Consider the following 1187-nt stretch of genomic DNA (forward strand, 5'->3'; position numbering starts at 1 on the left):
GTGTGCGGTGGCGGCTGCAGGGCAAGGGGTGCAGGGCTGGGCGGTGGTGGGAGACCAGGGCGGTTCTGGGGAGCCGTGGCGGCGGTGGCGGCGGCGGCGGCGGCAGGTGGAGCGGGGCATGCAGCGGTCTGGGTGAGGTCGCATGGGCAGCAGCAGCAGCAGCAGCAGCAACAGTAGCAGCAGCAGCAGCAGCAGCAGCAGCAGTGGCAGCATCAGAAGCAGCAGCATTTGCAAACCCTTGCATGCCTTCACCTCCACACCCCGACGGCGGCCCCACCCGCCTGGCCTCCCTTCTTGGTCCCATCCCATCCCATGTGCGTGCTGCAGCTATGTCGAGAGCTACGAGGACACTGACCCCTCCACCTACAAGGGGCTCAACTTGCGCGCCATGACCATGGCTGAGCTGTACACCTACTACGGACTGGACGCGCAGACCGTGGACTTCATAGGCCACGCCCTCGCGCTGCACAGGCGGGTGACGGAGGGAGTGGCTGGGGGTGGGGGAGATTGCTTGTGGATGTTTGTGTGCGCGAGTGTGAGTGTTTATATGCACGTGTATGTGTGTTTGGGGGGGCTTCTAGGTTTGATGTGATCCAATGGTGTCTTGAGACGTTGCTGCCGCTGTCTGGGTCGGAATGAGAAAGGCAGGACACGTCTTTCGGGTGGGGTCTTGTGCTGTGTGGTGCTTCCCCGGCAGGGTGTGATTTTAGTCGCGGGCAGGTTTTCATTGTGGTTGCTGGGGCACGTTGGGGCCAGCGCGGCTGCCATGGCAGCGAGAGGATTGTTTGGGCTCACTGCCGCTCCTCACATGGCGCGTGGCGGGGTTTGCTGGGTGACGTTTCCCAGGGAAATGTGACCAGAGGAGGGCGCGGACAAAGTCCTGTGCCATTCAGCATTCTGCAGCGGGGACGACCGTGCCACTGCATGGATTGGCGTGCGGGTCGGCGCACCCATGGTGCATGCTGGACGGCCTCCTTGACACGCAGTGTTGCCGGCTGAGCAGCACGGATCCAGTTTTTCAATGTCCCTGAGATCCGCTCTGCTCATTCACCCGCATCTGGGCCTGATGCATGATCACATCACACACACACACACATGCACATGCACACGAACATGCACATACATTCTCACAAACACACACACACACATACACACACACAAACGCACACACAAACGCACACACACAC

The 1187-nt window shown here is 61.2% G+C and overlaps 1 protein-coding gene across 1 annotated transcript; it reads left to right on the plus strand.

Moving 5' to 3' along the window:
- Nucleotides 1–142: 142 nt before the first annotated feature.
- Nucleotides 143–497, plus strand: MNEG_14948 (hypothetical protein; the record flags this gene model as incomplete). The annotated part of the gene is made up of 1 exon (XM_014036583.1): nt 143–497. A coding segment is annotated over one exon (355 nt), but the record flags the coding sequence as incomplete, so codon positions are not given.
- Nucleotides 498–1187: the final 690 nt, after the last annotated feature.

The sequence above is a fragment of the Monoraphidium neglectum genome (assembly GCF_000611645.1).
Source record: "Monoraphidium neglectum strain SAG 48.87 unplaced genomic scaffold scaffold04897, whole genome shotgun sequence".
In the NCBI taxonomy this organism is placed as follows: Eukaryota; Viridiplantae; Chlorophyta; class Chlorophyceae; order Sphaeropleales; family Selenastraceae; genus Monoraphidium; species Monoraphidium neglectum.